Source organism: Macadamia integrifolia, unplaced genomic scaffold (assembly GCF_013358625.1).
Source record: "Macadamia integrifolia cultivar HAES 741 unplaced genomic scaffold, SCU_Mint_v3 scaffold1094, whole genome shotgun sequence".
NCBI classification, from domain to species: domain Eukaryota; kingdom Viridiplantae; phylum Streptophyta; class Magnoliopsida; order Proteales; family Proteaceae; genus Macadamia; species Macadamia integrifolia.
Genome location: NW_024868084.1, coordinates 175,953 through 198,602, shown reverse-complemented (window position 1 = coordinate 198,602; position 22,650 = coordinate 175,953). Strand labels below are relative to the sequence as shown.

Genomic DNA, 22,650 nt, shown 5'->3' with positions numbered 1-22,650 from the left:
AACAAAAGGCCAGAATGGCGAAATTTTTAATCAAAATGATAGATACTTCGACAAAAATTAGATGGAATTCAAGTGTTCTTTGAGCTGCCGGGTACCCTATAATCTTTCACAAGAATTTTTGATAGGCAATATTGCCTAATCATGTGGTTTTACAGCAGCATTTGGTCAATGAGAGTGCATGCAAGGTATCAATATAAACTAAAAGTTTAATTTCACAAGGAATAGGATAATAATTTCAAACTCCCCAATAAAGCCATGCAACTAGCCAACTTTCTTTTTTCTATTTATTTATTTATTTATTTTTTCTCTTCATTTATGAAATTAAGAAAATAATCGTGTGAGAAACCATGGGGCACCTCTGCTGTTTTGAGAATTTTTTCTAAAAAAAAAAAAAAAAAACTTAAGAAACAACTGTACCTAACATTGTTACGTATATACATAGACACATGGAGAAGTGGAGTCGAGGTATAATCGTCTTTTTACAATCTAATTCCACTTCTTCGTGTGTTTGAGCATACGCAACACTATCAGATAGCATTCTTTTTTTCAAAAAATATATCTGTATCCTACTTACGAATATGTTAGGTAGTTAGCTTGACATGTGAGTTAGCTATCTTGAGTTGCCGCTCATTCATCTTTCTCCCAAGTTCAGAACTCATGAGTCATGACTAGGACAGTTAAAACCTTCTAGTCCGTGAAAATGCAAACCTTAAATTTGTTTAGATTAAAACCCATTCCTACCCTTACCTAATGCTTACATTAAAACCCATTCCTACCCTTGCCAAACTATTTTATTTTCAAAAACACCCCTATCAAAGGTAATGCATAGGTGATTCCGTGCATCAACGATTCTTCAAATAGGGGAGGTGTATTTGTTATTTTATGTCCCCATCATAAAGTCTTGTGCAAAAACTGTGCAAATAAGACATTCTCCCTTGGTATATGGAGAGGATTTCCATGACATTAGTATGGGGGAATCTCCCACGCCAATCCAATCACAACATAGAAAATGGTAACATTTTTATAGGATTATCACACTGTTAAAACTTGGGATCGGTTTCAATCGATATCGATATCGATATGATATTAGTTAGGATTGGATAGATTTGTCCCAGTTTTTTCTTTAAAAAAAATTTGTTATTTTAGATCATTTTACTCTTATACGTTGCTTAGTGGATTGATATCGGCTCTGTCAGAGCATGGATTGGTCTCAGCTGATACTAATCCAATCTAGGTGATCTTGACCGATCCGATCTAATTTTTAAAAGTAGAGGTTAAAAAAAATATATATATATATATATATATATATATATAATGATATATTAGTACAGTGGCATCGTGGAAAACATTTTTCCCACATATATGGATTTGGAGAATGTTTTCCTTCACTAACAAAATCCGTGATGGCAACCACAAAAGCAAGATAAACTAGTCATTCTGTGGTGGCAACTACAAAAGCTTGGAGCCCTGCCTGGAGCTAGTCTCCATGGTGGCTGGACTTGACTGTGGTGGCAACCACAAAAGCCTGGAGTCCAAGCTAGTCTCCATGGTGGCTGGACTTGACTGTGGTGGCAACCACAAAAGCATGGAGCCCTGCCTGGAGCTAGTCTCCATGGTAGCTGGACTCATTACATGTATTTTATGTTCCCCAAAGAAGCCTCTACAAAATTGATTTCTTTTAAAGTTTAAAGTTCTTTCCCCCAACCAATTGCCTACATGAAGTATGAAGTGTTCTAAGAAAAATAAGGGGTGCCAATTGCCTTAACTAGAGAATATGGCATTGGTGCCTAAGTGAAGAAATTTTTTGAATCCTTATGGTATCATTCATTCTCAGCCAATCAAACCAATGATCAATCTAATCACATACTTACATAGAAGTGTTTAGTGTTCTTTACTGCTTGTGGTGAAAGTTGAATAGTTCTCATTCAACCTTAATATGACCCAGTCCATGCAGTTGTGGGGTCAATATGGCCTCGCAGGATAGGGGTATCAATCCTGAGCCCACACCAGTAGGCCCGACCTAGCCCAACTCGCTTAAGGCCCAACCTGAACCGGCCCGTTTAATAAACACGTCAAGCTTAAGCTCGGCCCGTTTATTAAACGGGCATTTATGGTGCAGAGTAGTAGCCTGTCGGGCGCCTGACCGGCCCGACTTACTTAAGTAGCTAGTTAAAATTGACTCACTTAGCCTGACCGACCCAACCCCCTTTAGAAAAATGCTTAAATTGTAAATACCTATTCTACACTAATACCACAAAATATGAGTAAAATTGTAAATACATTTTCTAAGAATATATTTCTAAGAATATTGTCTTCTTAAATTCTAAGAAAAATTCTTAAATTGTAAAGCCAATAGTTTAATCTGCTTAAAAAATGATTTTAGGGTAGGCCCGTTTAGAGCTCGTTTAGAGCCCGTTTAGAATTAAATAGGCTCATAGCCCGTTTAAGGTAGCCTGATTAAAGCCCGACACCGACCGGCCTGATTACAAACCATACCATGCTCCCAAACCTGGACCCGTTTAAGTAAAAGAGCGTTCACAGTGCAAGGATTTCACACGGCCAAGCCCGATTAGGCTCGATCGATTGGCACCCCTACTGCAGGACTAGTCAGGTTGAATGCTTAAATATCCATCATTAGCAAAGAAGAGTGTCTCAATGATAAACATCCCAAGTGTAGCTCTGCTGGTCCAAAGGCGTTATATATATATATATATATATATAAATAGATGTCTCCAGCTCAAGTCTCCCCATGATTGATTTGTTACACGGGTTAGGTGTGGCTGTATGTAATCAGGGTTTATCCTCAGGACTAAATTATACAACTAGATAGGTACAAGGGTAACTCATTAGCCACCTACCCCTTAAAAAAAAAAATGTCTCAATGGCACATATATATGTATTTAGAACATGTAACTTTCTTTTGATTGCCCTTCGTTTAATGTCCAAAAGTTCTTCAAGTTATTCCCCCCACCCCTCCCCCCCACCAAAAAAAAAAAAAAAAAAAAGAAAAAGGAAAGAAAAACGAAAGACCTTTTTTAAGTTAGAGTTGAAAGGATTTTCTAAGTAATTTAAGGAAAAATAAATTGCTACACAATGAGTGTGTAGTTTCCCTCTTATATAATCCTTTTATGGGCAAAAGAAGCCTGCCCGCTTGTGTGGCCATTGTGCCAAAGCACACATTGATGGAGGTTGCGTGGAGGCATTTGGTGGGGAGGGGGTAGCACCGTCTTTTTGTGCATGCTAGTGACTAGGCATAGAGACACACAAGCAGGCGGGGTTCTTTTATTCTCTTTATTTATTTATTTATTTTTTATATTTCTTCTAACTTGTTTTTTTAAATGTGGGTCCATACGAATGATACCATTTTCAGAATACCTATTGGTGTGTTGTGTAGAATCTTTCCCACATTGGTAGTGTGTGATTTTTTTTTTGTGAGAACGTGAAACCCTATACCTTAACTTAAAATTGATTTACCATTATGTCATTCTAAAAATATGTTATTATGATGATGAAAAAATAAGGTATTTTTATTTGACACCTTATAGAGTTGTAAAGAAATAAAGGAAAAAATAATTTTTGCGAGAAGGTGTGACCTTGTGCTGCTGTGCTTAGACACTTGTGCCCCCAAAATGGCGTTACTACCCACATGAAATGCAAAATGACGTTCGTGTGGATTCATCCCCGTCAGTGCACTCCCATTAATTCTCGTGCATAAACAGGAACTACACTCTCCCACAAAAAAATACTTTCCCATAAAAATAAAAAATCTCATGTAGGGTAAATAACATTGGATTTGGGCATTTTGGAAGATACTGAAATGAGAAAGGGGCAAGAAGGAGAAGCAACGGCCTCTCTTTTAAGGCTGAAAACGCGGGATGCGGAGGACATCTTAAATTGGTGGTGAGGTGTTTGTATTCGTTTTGGGCTCTTGACGTAACGTAAATGCCGTTGCTCTTCGCTCCGCCCCAATCTTCCTCATCCCCTCCGGCCTCCTTCACCCATTTGCAAAGGGAAAGCTTCTCCTATGGACATAACCCATCAACACATCAACATCAATTTCAGCATTGCATTTCGTAATATAAGAAGCCCATCTCAGTCATCGTCACATCATCTCCAATCTCTGAATGAGCTTGGTGGGTCTTCCTTAAGCAGTTTCAGATCGTCTGGACCTACATAGAGAAGGGTAAGAAATGATTCATTGCCATCATTTCTTTTTAATTTGTTCTATATATGGGCTTGACTTTTTGGCATTTGTTTGATTTTAGGAATTGGGTTTGGGATAGATTGCCTCTGCAACAGACTTGATCTTTTGGGTTCTTCTTCTTCTTGTCTCATCCCCTCTGATGGCGTTTTCTGCTGATAACCTTCATGGCCTTATCTTGGCCGTTTCCTCTAGCTTTTTTATCGGATCCAGCTTTATAGTGAAGAAGAAAGGACTAAAAAAAGCAGGGGCTAGTGGAGTAAGAGCAGGTTTGTCATTCGTTTCCTCTTTTGAATGACGTAGTAGGAAACCAGTGTTTGAATTCATCTTGTTCTCTTTCTCTTCTATTGTTAATGAATTTCACGAGTTCTTTGTATTCAGGTAATGATTTTCATCCCGAGCTGGAATTCGTTGTTCAGTTCTTTACTTCATGATGGATTTCTGATTTAGATTGAAATTATAATAATTTCACAACTTTACTTTCTTTCTCTTCAGGTTCAGGGGGTTACACGTACTTGTACGAGCCTTTGTGGTGGATCGGTTTGCTGACTAGTAAGTTTAATGGTTCTGGAACCTTGCATTAATAAAAAGCGAGTTCTTTACTATATTTTGCATAGTCCTTTTCATTTGGTTGTTAAGCTGGCACGGATCCTGCCCTCATTTTTGCACTACGAAATGGTGTCGATTGGTATTGGTGGTTTGTAAAGCTTTGAATCATATTATATGTCTTTAAAATGGGAAACATACAAAGAACAAACTCAGCAATGAATCTAAAAGCTATAGAAACATGCTTTCGACTCATCTAGCTTGCCTCACTTGCTTTAGGGAAAATTTTAGGCACTGTGTCCTTCATTACATCCAGGAACCAAATAATCCATCAAAAGATTTCCCGTAATTTCTCTCCTGTTTTCCATTTTGAACATAGTGGAGTTCTGTATTTAGACCAAATGCCCACGACTATCAATTACAAATTTTCTTAGTGGAGTTCCATTAAAAGAATTACGATGGCCTGACTAGTTTTCACTGGGACATTCACTATATTTGGGCATCTCTGGGGTTGGTGCTTCAGGGGCATGTTTTTGGGATAGGAGCCATATTTCTGATTGGAGCCAAGTGGAGCTATTAAATATCTTTGTATTCTTCTTGGTGTAATTGGATGCAATGCTTGTTTTATGGGGGGATTTGGTGGGATGAACTAGAAATGGTTCTTCTTACATGGAGATTGAAAGTCCTTGGTACCCTATATTAACTGCTGGGCTTTGTTTGCATTCTTATGAAAACTGAATAATGTAATCTACATGCTCATATGTTACCAGCTGACTATTTAGTTTTCTTAAATTCTATATAACGACAATTACTCAGCTATACCCCTGCTTTTAATTGGGTGGCATAAAGAACTAAAAGATTGAACTAACTATTCCACTATAAAAGCTTTTATGCATGGATTTCACTTTGTTACATGTTCCAGAGTGCTGAGATGTGAGGAGCAGGCTAGTAAAGGCACTCTAAGACCTTTCAATTCTTGTGAGAAATGAGTCTGTAAGATTCTAATAGTTTGACAATATGTGCATGTGCAATCTTTTGAAGAACTAATGTTTTTTCCCCAACAATCCAACTAGATGATTGTGAGGACTTAAGAATGGAAAGGAGTCACCAAACATTGATCTAGTCCAATTTAAGCATTCTATAAATAAAAAAAAAAAAAATATATATATATATATTATATTTGTGGGGACCTAATATTCCTCTGGTAGTATCTCATCTCCATGAATTGCGAAGGCATGATGGATGAATTCATCAGCCATAAACGAGATGGGCACAGAATTTCTTATGAGTAGAAGAAAAGAATATTCCACCATTTTTATCTTTGAAAAATTGTATACATTAGAGAGAGGCTATAGACCATACTTGGCAGGCTTGGACTTGAATAACTTCAATGATGAAATCGCACATTTTCTAGAAAAGATGAAGAGGGGGACACGTTTTTGGGAGAAATTACCTTCAAATGGCACAAATTCTCATCTAGTGAGTTTACTAGAGCAGTTGACATAAAAGATAAAAGGGAGGGGGAAACAAAAAAGCTTACTCTAGCCTTCTATAAGAAGTGCTGGCAAATCACAAAAGATCTTGCATATGCATTGGAATTCTATGGAAGGATGGTGGAATAGAAGATCTAATCTCCCTGCTAGACTATAGAAAAGAATACGAACACGGTCTGTGAAATAGCTCAAGATCAAATATGTCTCCAAAATTCAAGCTTTATTCCCCTGCTGATATTTTGTCATAAAGTGCTGGCATATCCATATGACAGTCTGTTTGGCTTCTCTTTGTCTTCAGTGACCTTTATGTAGTCTTTTCTCAAAGAGGCAAATCTTCAAGAATGTCCAATGGGGTTGAGCTGTTTAAAAACTAACACTTTTTCACCTACAACTAATATATGAAAATAAGATGTTCAACCAATTTCTACCTTAACAAATACACAGGAAATTCTGGTTGAGGTACTAATCATGGCAGTTGTTATGCTTGTGCTTTTGCTGAATCTAATCCCCACCCCCACCAAAAAAAGAAAAAAAAAAAAAAAAAAAAAAAATGTATCTCATTAACCTTGTCACAGAAATCATTCCCCCCACCCCCCCTGAAAAACTGTATTTGTTAATAAAATTACTGACTATTTGGTTTTGTAGTGGTTGTTGGTGAGGTAGCTAATTTTGCTGCTTATGCATTCGCTCCTGCAATTCTTGTAACTCCATTGGGGGCTTTAAGTATTATTATCAGGTATATCATCAGATAGCATTCAATGCCTCTTTCATAAAAGAATTTTTTCTTTCTCTAAAGTGAAGTTCTTTTATGCAGCGCACTGCTAGCTCATTTTATGTTGAATGAGAAATTGCATATCTTTGGCATGCTTGGATGTCTTCTTTGTGTGGTGGGATCTGTTAGTATCGTCTTACATGCTCCACAAGAAAGAGCTATTGATTCAGTAAAGCAAGTATGGCAACTAGCTACTGAGCCAGGTAACTTGCCTGATTCTAAGCATATCTCTTTTGGGTTTACTCTCCCCGAGGTCCTCTGCTCGTTGCAGATTTTCCATTCTTCTTTCGTTTATGTTTAGCATGAGTTCTTGGAATTCCTATTCATCTTACACTATGCATTCTAGATCTTATAATTATGCGTTTTCAGTTAGATTTTTCCTTTTCTGAATCTAGGAAACTGGGACTGGAGCCATCTTATATAGTAATAAATTCATATAATTACATCTTGCTAAATCCACCCCTCAGTTTCATGATTGGTGCCTGTAAAACTGACCTCTGAATTCTTGGTTCCAACAGGTTTCATTGTTTACACTTGCATAGTTGTGATTATGGTTCTTGTCCTCATTTTCTTGTTTGTACCAAAATATGGGCAAACACATATGGTGGTATATGTTGGAATCTGCTCGCTCATGGGATCCCTTACGGTATACTTCTTTTGCAGCTTGGACAACTAGAAACCATAGTTCTTGCTCCTCATTTTTCTCAAATTCTCAATGCTGTAGGTTATGAGTGTGAAAGCATTGGGAATTGCTCTGAAGTTGACATTTTCAGGATCAAATCAATTCAAATACTTTCAGACATGGTTCTTCACTTTGGTTGTTATTATCTGTTGTCTCCTGCAGTTGGACTATTTGAACAAGGTAACCTAGGAAGTCTTGAAAATGGGTTACAAAATCAGTCTTATACTTTTATTCAAACCATGCTTAAAATGAAGTAATAAAACCATGGCATGTTAAAGTAGATGATTACAAAGAAAAAAATTGTTTCTTCCCATATACTTTCTCTATAGATTGACATTGTTGTACTTGGAAAAGCACAATCATAGGACCTCAAGTCATAAATGCTTAAACTTTGGTGAAACTATTACAGACTTCTTATAGATTTAGTAGTTAGTATTGACTGTAATGCTGCCATTCATCTTTGCATCATACTTCTGTTTCTTTAGATGGTTGAATCCGCAGGCGGAGTCTGTGATGACTATTTCTTTTCTTTCATTGAGATTATTACTCCTAAGAGTCCATCGTATGCTTTCCAGTGTTCATTTATCAGTAATTATCTATGTTTTTTTTTTTTTTTAATTGTTGTCTGAGGATGTTTAGATATTTTTACTCCAAAACGCAACCCCCTCCCCCTAAAAAAGGGGAAGAAGACACTCCTTCACTACTTTACAATTGTCTTTCGGCTACTTAAGACTCCTTGATATCCCCTAAGAGACCTGTACTTTATTTCAGAACAAAAATAGTAGGAATTACATAATGGCTTCAATTGACTTGAAGAACTCCTATTAACGCTGAATTTGTACATAAAATGGGCAAGTGTTATCATTTATGCAACGCATACTAGGGTTGGGTTTTTCTTAAACAAAAAATTAAGACTCCTGCTGGCTTAACAATTGACTATGACCACTATATGATCTTTAAAATAAAAAGAACGTTAGCTTACTAAAGATAAAACTGAATCGTAAACCAATATCGCAGTAATGGCAGACTTCCACGTGCTAACCTTCATGATGCATGCAGTGATCAGAGATCTAAAATAGCCTGCAGGCAAGGGGCCCAATTAAGGGAACTAGAGCTCATATGATCAGAAAATAGGCAACATAATTAAGCCCATAAATTATGAAATCTGATAAAATCAGGTTTAGGGTCTTAAGAAGAAAACCTGTATCTCTTAAACCCTAGCTCAGATAAGGTAAATTCAATTTGAGAGGACTTTATAAGCTTATCTCTGAGGAAACAACGGCCCTAAGTTTCAATTTTTGTCACTTTATTTCCACCAGAATCAAGGGCTAGCAGAGGTAACTAAGAAAATAGAGACCAGAATAACAAAGAGATAACCAGTGAAGTTCTCAGAAAATAAAATAAAGATTAAACTAGTAAAGAAACATTATATAAGTTGCGGAAACTGGGACTGAGACCAGTAACAGAGCATAAAAGAGAGAATAAATAAGATGACGCAATCGACTAACAGAGAAATATACAAAAGAGAATTGAAGGAAAGACAAAAAATAATAGAGATAGAAAAAAAGTAAACACACCCTCACTCCATGCTGAAACTGTAAGCATCCATAACCACTTAACTTCATTACCAAAAATCTGAAAAATTCCTGAACAACATATATGTACACTCCATTTGTTTCGACATAAATTTCCCTAAAGTAAGATAATCTAAGGGCTCTGTTTGTTTCAAAATATAATAAACGAAAGTAGGGTAAAGTAAGGGAGATATTTTACTTCCCTTATTACAATTTATATTTTTTGGGTATAAACTTGTGGACTATATTGGAGAACCATACATGTCTACTCTACTTCTCTAACAACCACAGCAGTTGTCAAGGAGACAAGGCGACCCAAAGCAGTGACCATGCGCCTAGGTGCCCTAGGTATACATTAATATAGAATTAGAATCATAAGTGATCCTAATCCCAGGCAGGATTTGGAATTCTGGATGAATAGAGAATATGTCCTCCAATAAGCTTAGTTCTAGCTCTCAAACACTCTCTCATAGCAAACAAATAAAAGGAAAATAAGAAAAGAAACAGAATTTGATGGAAGGTTGAGAAGGGGGAGAAGAATTAGTAAATGAGCATTTCACCCTCAGGTTTAGGCATCTCACCCAACTGCATCCCACAGCACAATAGCATAAGCCATCTTTTTTTTGTTTCACTCAAATCTGTCTTCTCATTATAATTGATAGGCTTTAAATAGCCTTACATTGCTTGGACACAAAGAAATAATAAAAAAGGAAACTAATGGACTGAAATAGGACTTTCTAATTTGTGTCTAACGCTAACCAAGTAAGAATAAATTAGAAACTAACAATTAAACACAAAATGCAACTAATCGAAGTTATAAAATAGAAACTCCTTAGACTAACAAAATAGGAAACTAACTTGACTATATTGCTCATGAAGTAAATAGAAACTAACTAAACTAAATAGGAAACTGAAATATAAAACATTGAACCACTTTACTGTTCACGTGAACGTGAACAGTCACAGGAACAGTAACACGAGTTACTGTCCATGTGAACAGTGTTTCGTGAACAGTAATTTCTGACTCTTGTCTTTGTCTTCTTCTTCAAGCTTTGATCTGCATCATACATGCTATGTATTATTTATGTCATAATGAGATCTCTAATGCTAGTAATGAGTCTAATGACCTAATTTGAGAAAACTAGTATATAATAAACAAAGTGAAGGATATAATATACATATATTCATAAAAAAAATAAAGCATATTTCAAGGAACAAAAAAAAAATATTTTTAATATAACACAAGCTAATAATAATCAGAAAAACAATCAATTTAATATAACAAAAAGAATAATAAAAATGACCAATCAACAAAGTCCACCCATGTCATGAGCCAACCCAAGGTGTCCAAGGCGATGCCCAGGTGATCAAGGCTGTTGCTTTTTGTGCATCCATAAAGGTAACAGCATGGCTAGGGCGTTGAAAGTGCCTTGTTACCTAGGCGATGCCTTGCAACTATGACATCATCTATTTCTATAATGGAAAATTTTTACAATCATTTTTTTTTTTTTAAACTTTGCACTCCTTACGTAAAAAAGAATGGAGCATAGAACATAATTTCCTTACTCAATAGTCAATATCGCTTTAATTTTGCTCTCTTTAAGTCCTATACCTTATCTAACTAATTTGGCTCTGTTATAGGACTCTTATCCACGTTTTCCCATGTAAACTCCTAATGAAAGAAACCTAAAATAATAGGACATCGAAGTGGTTATATATCTTAGACACATAAACAATAAGTCGGGGACTTTTTGATTCTCCTCTAGAGACCAAGGTTTAAAACCTTGACAAGACCCCTTGACAGGTCATGGAATCAGCCTCCGTTGATTTCGATTCAAATCAGATTGAAAGAACTGGTCAAAATCGTCTGGAAACCTAGAAAATGAAATCAGGAAGAAGAAGCAATCATTTCTACAGATCTCTGATTTTCTTGGAGTTCCTATTGCAAGGTAAATCTTGCTACAAGAGATAAATTTCATTGATAATCCTCTGTTTTACTGACTGAAGGAAGGAGAAAATGGCCAAAAAATTTAATATCCAAGTGCATTTATGGCTGATCCAAGATAGGGGTTTGGGAATTGGCATTAAGCAGAATTTCGATTCAAATTGACTGATTCCGATCCAATTCTTTCAACCAAGAAAGAGACAGCAAAAGAAGAAAAGAAAAGAGAAAAAGAATAAGAGAATAAAAGAAAATAGGAAGAAGAGAGGTAGGTTTTTCAATTGTTGTTCATTTGTACAGAAAGCTTAAAGAAAAAGAAAACATTTTGGATTTTTTTACGAAACAAATTTCTGTTGTTTGCACCTTATGTCAGTCATACAGTAAACCCTGACTGAATAATTCCTGCCCTAGACCATTATAGAAGCCTTTATAAAAATTGTGATCTTCAGGGAGCAGATATTCTTCTAATAAAGGTACTAACAATGAATTATTAAAGTATTAACAATGGATTTCAGGCTTATCATAAGCCACTCCAAGTTCTACCAGATAAAATGATTCCTCCAATTCCTTTTTTGGGGATTGCCAATCATCTTCAAAAAATCATGAGTTTTCATTTCAAATTGTTGCATCATAGGAAAGTTGCAACTGGACCATACGAGTACCGGCAACCTGAAATACGGGCTTGTGCACAGTTATGATTATAAATGAAATTACCAGCTACTTATGATGTTTGATGTATTTTACCTTTGCCTGGGATATTTCAGTTTCCTTTCAAATAAGCTATTCTCTCTAAGTATCTTAGCATTTTGTGAAATTACCAGTCACCATTAAGTATCTACTCACTGATGGTGCTTAATGTTTCAGAATTAGCTGTGTAGTGTTTTATTTTTCTTCCCCCGACTCTTGAAGATGCTTAATCTCATAATTAGGTCTTATTTGCAGGCATTGGACACCTTTAACACCGCTGTCATATCTCCTGTCTACTATGTCATGTTCACTTCATTCACAATCCTTGCCAGCATGATCATGTTCAAGGTGATTCCTTCAACGGAAATTTGTGTTGTTTGGATCTCTTTGTAAATTCACTTCTTTTCTGTTAGAAAACTTTACTGATTTTCTGTTTGCAAATCACAAATTAATCAAAATTATTCACATTGAGATAGTGATTGGTATGACATGCATAAATGATGCACCCTAGGACACTGAAGCCTTCATTTTAAACTTAGTACCTGTAACCAACGCTAAGACATTGGTTTGGGGTGGGAAATCTGTCCGATCCTCCATATCTTATCCTGCTTCCTTACTTTACTGTACTATTTTTTTTTTTTTTTTTTTGTGGGGGGGGGTGGGGGGAGAGGGGGAAGTTGTGAAATGTGTCAATAGCTGGACATCGTGATTCCTTCAACGGAAATTTGTGTTGTTTGGTTCTCTTTGTAAATTCACTTCTTTTCTGTTAGAAAACTTTACTGATTATCGGTTTGCAAATCACAAATTAATCAAAATTATTCACATTGGGATAGTGATTGGTATGACATGCATACACGATGCATCCTAGGACACTGAAGCCTTCATTTTAAACTTAGTACCTGTAATCAACGCCAAGACATTGGTATGGGGTGGGATATCTGTCGGATCCTCCATATCTTATTCTGCTTTATTACTTTACTGCACTCTTTTTTTTTGGGGGGTGGGGGAGCGGGGAGTTGTGAAATGTATCAATAACTGGACATCGACCCAACATAAACTATGGCCTGGTGTTACAAGTCTTTCCCCTTTCAAACTTTGCTGTTTATTGTTCGATATTACATTTAAGTTCATAATTCTGTTCTTTTGTTGCTAAGTGTTTTCATATTCGATATCAATGGTGATGTATATAAATAACTTGTTTACTTGGAAATTGTATATTTGCACAAAGAGAGAGAGAGAGAGGAAAAAAAAATAAAATTTGTATGTAATTTTTATGAGGTCCATGTACCCTATATGGTTACACAATCTATATTTGTCAGCTTGTATCCTGAGATTTGATGCTTCGATGGATCTGATTCCTAGAGACATACCCTTGTAACATTGCATCTGGCTGAGGATTTGGTGCACGAGGAATTATGCATGGACACATATTGTGCAGCATGCATCCTATTGACCTCAACTGCAGATTGTAACTTCAATATCTAAGATCTTATTAAGTATGCTATGCTGTTGTGTCCTTTCGTTGTTAGTCTATATTTAGGTTAATCCATATATTTTTTCATTCTTTCAATTCTGTCAAAATGAGGAAGAAATAAGGTCTAGGATTCCAATCCCATATACACAGCTACCTAAAGCTGGTTTTCAGCTCAGTCTATTACATTGAAATTCAAGAAAATAAGTCTCGACCTATAACATAACTACCCAAAGCATGTTTTCATCTTATTGGACTGCCACCTGTCCCTTGTGGGCCTCTAGACTTACGTCTAGGCCTCCATATTGAATCAATGTCTAATGCAACTTCATCATTGACCCAAATAGACTAAATTCTATCTACAACAGTTGGATTAGTGGTCAACCGTAAAGTTATGTGATAGAGGGAGGTCATATATTTGAATTTCCCCTGCTACAAAATTTTAAATTAACTTCCCAATTGCCCTGTATTTCCATTTTCAATGTCGATGTTACCTTCATTTGTCTTTTCACCTATCCAAAATTAAGAGAGAAATTTTCCGCCAATAACCTCAAATTTTAATATGATTCCTGATTAGAATGAATTTGAATAGACTTGCAGCCCAAATCCAATTGGAAAAAATAAATAAATAGGTAAGACAATTGAAAGACATCTTTATTTATCTAATGCATGGAATGTTGGGATGATGGAGCCATGGCCTATAAACACCTTGCGTTATCTCTTGACTTGGGAAGTTGAGATTGCAAAGAATTGTTTTTTCCCCAGCCACTAATCACTGTTTTATTAGAAAAGTTAAGACTGCAATTGCTTTTCAGGGACTGATAACTCTAGTAGTACTAGATAAAGGGCATAATTGGAAGTTTGATCCATCTTTTGCACCGTTTTTCTGACTATACGTTATTACAATCAGTTGGAATCTTCTTTTATCATCATCTTTATTATTGTTTTCCTATGTTAGGATCTGGTAATTATTTTGTCCATTTTACGTATTTGAGATCTGTTACCTACAATATGAGATTCAAAAGCATGCGATAACTTGCAGTGCACTTTGTTTGTCCATGTGAAAATGCATCTCTTGTATATCCAGTTCCTCAATAGAGAAGTCTAACCACCTACTCTGAAAGATGGTCAGTGCATTTAGAAATTAGAACTTCAGTTAATTCCATGTCTTGTTAATGACTTCAAAACACATGCCAGTTAATTGATCTTGCCTCATAATACAAAATTCCTTCTAATGGTTTTTCTGTTTGTATATATATAGTTGTGAGTTATTGTTGAAAATTAAGTTACCAATTTGATCACTACAATTCATAGCTGCCGATCTGTTTTCTTGTTTCTGCTTCAGGACTGGAACTCACAAAATGCATCACAGATTGCAACAGAATTGTGCGGCTTTTTGACCATTCTTGCTGGAACCTTCCTTCTCCATAAGACCAAGGATATGGGTAATGATGTGTCCCCGCAAACCTCTATTTTTGCAACTCCAAACACTGATCCCAGTATCTTTCGAAGTCCAAACAATGATCCTCTGCTCTTCACAAGTCCAAACAATGTTCCTCCCATCTTCACAAGTCCAAACAATGAACTTCATATCCTCACAAGTTCAAGCTCAGCCTCCAGTTCTATCAAATTTAACCCAAGCTCTAGATAGGGATATACAATCACATTTTGACCATTGATTTATAATCTCTGGAGTTATACCCCTTAGGAAAACGCTCTCCTCTAATCTCAAAGAAGCAAATGAACATGTAAATGGAAGAATTTGAGGATGTCTGCTTGATTCTTAACCCACTGACAAATTTTTTTCTTCGAGGTCCTATGGGTAGAAAGCATCTGCAGAAGCCTATTGAGCGTTCATCATGCCTCTTGATGCTAAACTTTGAGGTTGTTTTCTGCTATTGTGCTTTGCAAACCCACCACATTGATGATTGTTATTGGTTTCTTCAAGGAATTTAGCAGTTGATTATGTTTCATTATGATTATGGGTGGTCTTAGGATGTAATAGGAGTTGATGTATAAAGACGTGAATTCATTTTAGTGTTGATGTGTGCACTCTATATTCATAGCACTCCTTATAAAGCAACCTCGTAATCTTGTGAAGCTTATCTCAATGTGAAACTGTGTAACTTCTCTTGCACTACATGTAGGATACAATGCCCAATTTTCATTGGTGCTAGTATGGCACTTTTTATGCCTTTGCAGGTATTATTGGATCTTTTTTAAGTAAAGCAAATGTAGGTTCCATCTTGTCAAGGTTTGTATGGACTGTATCATCTTGTAAAACAACTCTTGGGTTCAAGGCTTTTTGCACCTTTAGGTTTTTGATCTTGGCCGAAACAGGATTACCTGACGACAACTTTTGTGAATCCATAAAAGCTATCTTCTCCTTGTTTTTCCTATATGGCTTTCACCTACTTTCCTAATCATTGCCATACTGCTGAGGAATCAAGCTGGTATGGATTATGCACTGAAAATCCATCCTCAGATTTGGCTGAAAGAAGATTGTGTTGCAAGTGGTCGAGCTTCTTTCATATAAATTCCACAACAGCATATGTAAGATTCTCCTCGGCCGCTAAATGTGATAGATGTGTTCTAGATTGCAAGGTATGCAGTTCTGTTCTCCATGTCAAAGCTATACTAAAGAGTAGAGAAATTTTTTAATTCTAGTGCAATTCCAGGAGGACAGCATAGTCAGAGCTACCAAATCGGTTCACAATTATTTGGGCATATGTACTAACTACTTAGCCTAATGCCTTAGGAATGGAAGGGAAAAAATGAAATCCCAGGTGCCATTATCAATTTGGTAGCTAACTAGAGGATCTGGGGTCTTTGAAGGCTCCATCTCGTTGCAAGTAAAGACGAGTGGAATAAGTCTTTCAAATATGTAAACTTTTACAATCAAGTGATTGTCCAACTACCTTAAACTCTTACTAAATATGATAAATGTAGGTGATAGCATTATGGATGTGTCGCTAAGTTTCATAATATCCCAATTAATATCTGCCACTTGACCGTATAAGTTTGGCCCAGAAATAGAACCCTCCCTGTCTGCTCTTGAAATTTGAACCCAATCCAAGATCTGTACATGGAGAAAAAGAAATTAAAATTATAATTATGGACCATTCAAATACACAGGAAAAAATGCATTCAAGTTGGGACATGAATGAATTTTTGCACATAATTTTTGACCTATGGTTAATTCATGATTTTTTTTTTTTTCATAAAGACATGTGCTTACCTATGTATATAATTGGAAACTGCGACATCATCAATCAACAATTTCGATTGGGGTAGCTCAAGAGGGACTAGCAAGACATATAATAGGAGAGAGAAAGCCACCCCCGGCTGAAGAAGATCTGAATCTCATCATCAACCATGTGAGTGAAACAGTCGGGACTGTGTTTTTAAGCAAGCAACCCATCCATACTGCTGCTTTGCCATATGGTTATTATATTTTTAAATTGTTTCTTTATTGAGAAATGTTAAAGAGAATTCGAGCTAAAATCAGATGATCTTAGCTCCAACCATCTACGGTTTATGTAACTACATCATCAAAAAAAAAAAAAAAAAAAAAAAAAAAAAAAAAAAAAAAGCTTCAAATGGATTAGATTAAAAAGAGATCTCACTTATCAAAAATAGCAACTCCTTTTAGGTTTTGATGATGTGGCTGCATAAACTATAGAGGGCTGGAGCTAAGATCATCCAATCTTGGCTAAAGCTCTCCCCAACATTTCTCAACTCTATTTTCCTTCTTAAAACTAAGAAATTTGGTTGGACTATGTAGTAAAACTTAATACCCTTATGTCCTTGGGACTGGTTCTTCCCCAGTCTCGTCAAGGCAAGTTATGCTAATGACCTCAACAACATTAAGTTAATCATCTTCACCCAATGTTTTTCCCTGTAGACCATCACGTTCCTCAATGGCCAACTAAGAGCACGGAAGTGATGAAAGCATGCCCACTCTCGCCTGCTTTGATAAGGAAATGAGATGGCACATATAGAAGCTGGGCAAGTCTCATAGTCCTGCAAAATGTTCATGCCACCTCCAAATTCCAACAAATATGGAATCCACTCAATGATCATTGTGAAGTTTGTTAAGCTCTCTGTTTAATTTTCAGAATTTGGTTACTCTCCCATTGTACCCTCCAACTTCATTTCACACCATACACGGGCATGGTCACCACACCTTAGAGGTGGTCCCCAATTAAGGGTGTCAATTCATTATGATACTAGTATTAGGTATGGTACAACAAGCTAAGATCCAATACCAATATGATTCCACATGGAGAAAAAAATCATATATTTCAATACCGATATTGTATTGGCTCCGTATGTAATACGGTTTATATTCAGTACCGTTTGGGTGTTTGATACCATTAGGTACAGTATTTTTGCTACTTTTTGCCTTTTTTTGTATATATATATATATATATATATTTCAAAATTCAGTTCGGTTTTTATTATTCAATAACAATTTGATACATACCGAACAATTTTATCCTAGATCTCGATGTCATACCGTACCAAGAAAAAAAATCATTTTCTCATACCAAAGCTTTAGTATGGTTATGGTTTTCAGTATTGATTTGAATTGACACCCTTATCCCCAGTCTCCCCACCCCATGAATGGTGTAAAATGAGTTTGGAGGATAAAACCAGATGAAGAGGTATCCACTTATCCCACACGCCAGTGTTGCTTCTGGGCTCCTTGACCTGCGGAGGTAGCATCTCGTGCATCTTATGTGGTTGGTCGAGGCTAGTTGTGCCAGCTATATAATAGTGAAACTAGTGGAGAAACCCGTGTGCTATGCACGGGTGACTGGTAAAGGTATATATGAGGGAGAAAGATAACGAGAAAACGGAACAGAATGGTCAGTATCAGCCAGATGTGTAATATTTTGAAAATGGAACAAAACGGTTTATGTTTTGACCATTTCAGAATGTTAAACATGTGATGGCATTTATTTAGCTTCCCTTCCTATGTAGCTAAAAAAAAAAAGGTAAACTAATACATATATAGAGAAATTTATTTCCAGTATGAAATCAAGTGCAAGATAACTAGGGTTGAAGACGACCTCTTAACCTTCAAAGAGGACTGTTTAACTCAGAGTTGCTTGGGGACTCACTCAACTTAAATTTATAAGATTCAATTGTAAGAGGGCTTCAAACTCAGAAGGGGACTCACTCACCACAAGAGGTTACATTAGATTTAATTTTTTTTCCTACAAGCCCAAAGATACATTCATGTATATGTATATGTGTGTATATATATATATATATATATACTAGAATCCAACACATGTGCATTTTACGCGTTTGGCGAAACAAATTTTTTAGCACCATACAAAAAATGCACGCGTGGGTGACTGTTATGAAATGATTGAAATGGTAAAAAATCAAACCAAACAATCCAAATCTAGCCCATACATTAAATGAAGTAAAAGAAACAAACTTGAAAATGGTTGTCAAAGAAAAATAGGCCTTTTACCTAGTTAGGACTAGAAAATAAATTCCATTTGAATACATAAGTGGAAATCTGGATAATGAATATAATTCCTGAATATTCAAGAGAATTTGATAAATTACATATGTATCATATGATAGGGTCCTACAGGGGAGAAGAACAGAGCCACTTCGAGGGTGGAACCTCCTGGAGAAGAAGAAGTAATGAAGAGAAGAGAATTAATTTTTCTACTTTCATATGCCGCCTATGCCTCCTTTATATACATTCATAATATTCCCTTACAATCATTCCCCTTTCTCAATCCTAACTAATTCTGTTATGCCTTTATCCTCTAGTGGTCCCTCATACAAAATCCCCTAAGATAACCGTTCTCCTTGTCAGCCGAGTGCTCCTGCGCCTGTTTGCCATGTCAGATGTTGCCAGCTCCTCATGCTGACTCATATCATCATACCATATGAACTATACAAGGAGCAAGTGAATTTTCAACCGGTTGTTTCTTTGAGGACCAAGAAATCAAATGAGAACTGTTAAGTTTGTCTTGAATTCTTGACCCGTTTTGAAGATTGACCCAATTCGACATATTGTGGTGGCGACCCGAATGGAAAATTTTCTGAGATCTGTGATCGGATCGACCGGGACCCGATGGGTCGACCCGCGATTTGGAGTATATATAATGTACTGTTGCTTGTTGAGAAAGTCATTGTATTCCAGGGTTTTCACGTAGCTAGGGTTTCAGGGCGAGTTTTTTCTCGCCACTGCTAGGGTGTAATTTCTCTTCTGCAAAGTGAATCATCTTCTTCTTCGCCCGAGGACGTAGCACACCACTCTGGTGTATGAACCTCGTTAAATCTCTGTGTCGTACAGATCTATTGTCTCTTTATTATTCGTGTTTCTTGGTGTTTGATCTTACAAGAACCAAGAACCCTTCTATATTCATAAACATCAGAGAAAGGGAGGAACCCGGTGCAACTGGAATGGAAATAAGTTTTGCCTCAGCCATACCAGAACTATGTAGATACTTCCTTTGGGTTTGGAGTAACCTAGTTGAGGATCGAGTAACTCGATTCTAAGAAAATAACGCAATAGACCCAGATCCTTTATAGAAAATGTAGAATATAAGGCATGACGCAGAGACTGAATTGCAGCAGAGTTGTTTCCCGTAACGGGGAGATCATCAACATAGATAAAAATAAATAAATGATCACATCACATACCTGATAAATAAACAAGGGAGTATCATTTTTGGAAGCAGCAAAACCTTAAGACGATTGTACCACACACGAGGTGCTTGCTTCAAGCCTTAAAAGAGTTTTCTTTAGATGACAAGCATAGTTAGGTTGAAAAGGATCAATGAATCCCCGTGGTTGGGCCATAAACACTGTCTCCAAGAGATGTTCATGCAAGAAGGCATTTTGGTCATCGAGTTGGCACACAGACCAGCCATTGGTCACAGCCAAGGAGAGAATTAGAAAGATAATGATCGCCTTATTACTAGGTTGAAAGTTCAACAAAATCAACAACAGGCTGCTGATGAAAGCCTTTAGCAACTAACCTTGCTTTGTAGCATTCGATAGTACCATCAGCATTCCAATTGATTCGGAATACCCATTTGGAGTCCACCATATTTTGGGAAGTTGAAGGGGGAACAAGTACCCAAGACCCATTCCTAACCAACTCATCCGCCATTGTTGCTCTCCAATTAATTAGGTACCTGAACAGTCTAGTATATAACAGGAGGGTTCCATAGAGACTGAAAGAGGATGTTTGGAAACAACCAAGGTGAGACAATTAGGAGGACGACAAGAAGCACTTGTGCGTTAGCAAGTGAGCATGGGATGAGAAGAGGGAGCTTGCCCAATGGGTTAAGCGATTTTAGGAACAAAAGATGGTACAATAGGAATAGGCTCTGGAGAGGGGCCAGTAGAGGGCGGTAATGGAGCCACAGTGATATCAAGAGATGGAGTAGTATCGATGGGCCTAGTGGAGGGCTGAAATGAGTGGGACTGTGACACAACAGATGGGTTGGAGCCACAGGAGATGGGTTTAAGTGCAATGAATAAAATAATGGGTCAGTGGTGCAGTGGGCTCAGAAATCGTGGATGAGGCCTTGGTGATGAACAGGGAAGAAATATTGGAGGACAGTGGTTAGTGGTTACTCCAATACTCAATAATTGAGGATGATGTAGGAAGCTTAGAAAATGGAAAAAACGAATTCAGCAAAGGTAACATGACGAGACACAAACAACCTATTGGAGGATATATCAAAACACTTGTATCCTTTGAGTCAAAGAGTATCCTAAAAAAATACATGTCCATAAACGAGGTGCAACCTATTAGGGATACGCCCATACTACTATAGATGGTTTTGATGATAACAAACATACGAAAGTATTTCATAATTTTCCTTCAAGTATTATTTTGTAGAGACTTCATATCAAAGATCGAATTTGATGAATGAAAGGAAGAAATAAAGATTGAAGTCATTAAATGAGGAGTATCAACAAGTTGGTATCAATGCTTGAAGAAGGTATTAGACGATATCAAACTTCGAGAAGTCAAGACATGAAACTCAAAGACATGGAATTGGAAACAAGAAGAAAAAAAGATGAAGTGCCAAGATGGAAGTATCAAGCGAAGATGAAGATCACTAGGATAGAATAGTCTTTTATATGTGATATGTAACTTTCCAAAATATAAGTGCACACACCTCATGCATTTGCATTGCACACTAACGACTAGTCGGTATGGGAATAGTTTGTCAAAATATGAATACAACTGCAGGAGGTCGACCCGCTAAAAGTGGAGGTCGACCTTTGCTTACCTGGATGAACTCCAACTACTAGTTTTTTACTCCAACGGCTCTTGTGGGTCGACCCACTAACGATGGAGGTCAACCTCTTGACCCAAAATATGACAGTTTGAATATGATTTGCTGCCTAAAATGACCACCTAATCTCACCTATAAATACCTCTAATGCTACTCATTAATTAACAATTAATCCTAATTTTGGAGGAGCAATATTTGAGCATTAGAAGTGAGATTGATCTATACCATCACTAGAGTTCAAGTTCTTCATTTTCCATTGAAGAGGAACTTAAGATTATCTACAAGTCTTCATCTACATCTTGGCATTTGCATTGCAAGCATTAAGAAGACTTCAAAGGTGCATTCTATCATCATGGCATATTTCATTCACGCACCACACAAGAGGTAACTCTCTTTTATTCCATTTCTCCATTTTTTTTTATTTTACATTAAGTCTAGATTGTATTTAAGCTTGTATAAGGATCCTCACATCCTGAAGAGATTATAAGGACCCTCTTATCCTCAAAAGAGATTGTAAGGATCTTTTTATCCTTAAAAGAGTGTAAAGTGTCTCTCTACCTTAAAAGAGATTGTAAGATGCCTCTGTACCTGAAAATGGGATTATACGGATACTCTTATCCTTAAAAGATTATGTAAAGATTTTTCTCCCTACCTATTGTACTGAAAGTAAGGAGCTAGTGAATACCTTACAAGAGGATTTTGTAGGGAGTGGACTAGACTCAGGTTATATCGAACCACTATAAATATTGGTGTTGTGTGATTGTAATCTTTTTATTTATTCTGCATGTTTATTTACAATCACACTAGGGATCCATAGTTTCAAAAAGATTTAAATTTTACTCGCATAACCTATTCAGCCCCCCTCTAGGTTATTTCACAAGCTTATTATGGCTATAAGAAATCAGCCATTGATAGAAGAGGCACCTAAAGGTCCTCAACAACATATAGTTAGGAGAAACTTTGAATAAACGAGTAAGAGGACAGAGACCAC

General features: G+C 36.7%; 1 protein-coding gene across 1 annotated transcript; it reads left to right on the top strand.

Moving 5' to 3' along the window:
- Window positions 1–3,876: 3,876 nt before the first annotated feature.
- Window positions 3,877–15,479, top strand: LOC122062716 (probable magnesium transporter NIPA1). Its single transcript, XM_042626360.1, has 9 exons — window positions 3,877–4,183; window positions 4,266–4,470; window positions 4,697–4,753; window positions 6,886–6,976; window positions 7,055–7,215; window positions 7,531–7,658; window positions 7,737–7,874; window positions 12,153–12,245; window positions 14,714–15,479. The coding sequence occupies exons 2-9, from the start codon at window positions 4,344–4,346 to the stop codon at window positions 15,017–15,019; spliced, it is 1,101 nt and encodes a 366-aa protein (XP_042482294.1). The 5' UTR covers window positions 3,877–4,183; window positions 4,266–4,343; the 3' UTR covers window positions 15,020–15,479.
- Window positions 15,480–22,650: the final 7,171 nt, after the last annotated feature.

What these genes read in the sequence shown, in the direction of transcription:
- LOC122062716 (XM_042626360.1), top strand. Translation starts at nt 4,344, where the DNA reads ATGGCGTTTTCTGCTGATAACCTTCATGGCCTTATCTTGGCCGTTTCC. An exon ending in CGCTCATGGGATCCCTTACG is followed by an intron (nt 7,659 to 7,736) that starts GTATACTTCTTT and finishes TCAATGCTGTAG; the next exon opens with GTTATGAGTGTGAAAGCATT. An exon ending in CCAGCATGATCATGTTCAAG is followed by an intron (nt 12,246 to 14,713) that starts GTGATTCCTTCA and finishes TTTCTGCTTCAG; the next exon opens with GACTGGAACTCACAAAATGC.